At 66.1% G+C, this 224-nt stretch overlaps 1 protein-coding gene across 1 annotated transcript in view; it reads left to right on the forward strand.

Moving 5' to 3' along the window:
* Window positions 1–8: 8 nt before the first annotated feature.
* Window positions 9–224, forward strand: part of LOC104463369 — a gene marked incomplete at both ends in the record, with an annotated part of 906 nt that continues 690 nt past the window's right edge. Inside the window, one exon of the mRNA XM_010075675.1 lies at window positions 9–218. Coding sequence (XP_010073977.1) covers window positions 9–218 — 210 coding nt within the window. The remainder of the gene's footprint in view (window positions 219–224) is intronic.

Consider the following 224-nt stretch of genomic DNA (forward strand, 5'->3'; position numbering starts at 1 on the left):
CGTCCCTCTGCCCACTCCTGGCGGAGATGCACTGCCTGTCCCACGGGAGCTGCCTGCTGCCGGCCGAGGGCATCGTCAGCATTGAATACCTCCAGAAGTACGAGACCACCGTGGATGCCGTGTACAGGCTCTACTCCAGCGTCAGGGGGGAAAGCCGCGGGCTGCAGGAGCTGCGGAGCGTCCTGGACCTCTGCGAGATAGACCTGGGGACCCCCCGAGCCATC

Source organism: Pterocles gutturalis, unplaced genomic scaffold (genome assembly GCF_000699245.1).
Source record: "Pterocles gutturalis isolate BGI_N339 unplaced genomic scaffold, ASM69924v1 scaffold44337, whole genome shotgun sequence".
In the NCBI taxonomy this organism is placed as follows: domain Eukaryota; kingdom Metazoa; phylum Chordata; class Aves; order Pterocliformes; family Pteroclidae; genus Pterocles; species Pterocles gutturalis.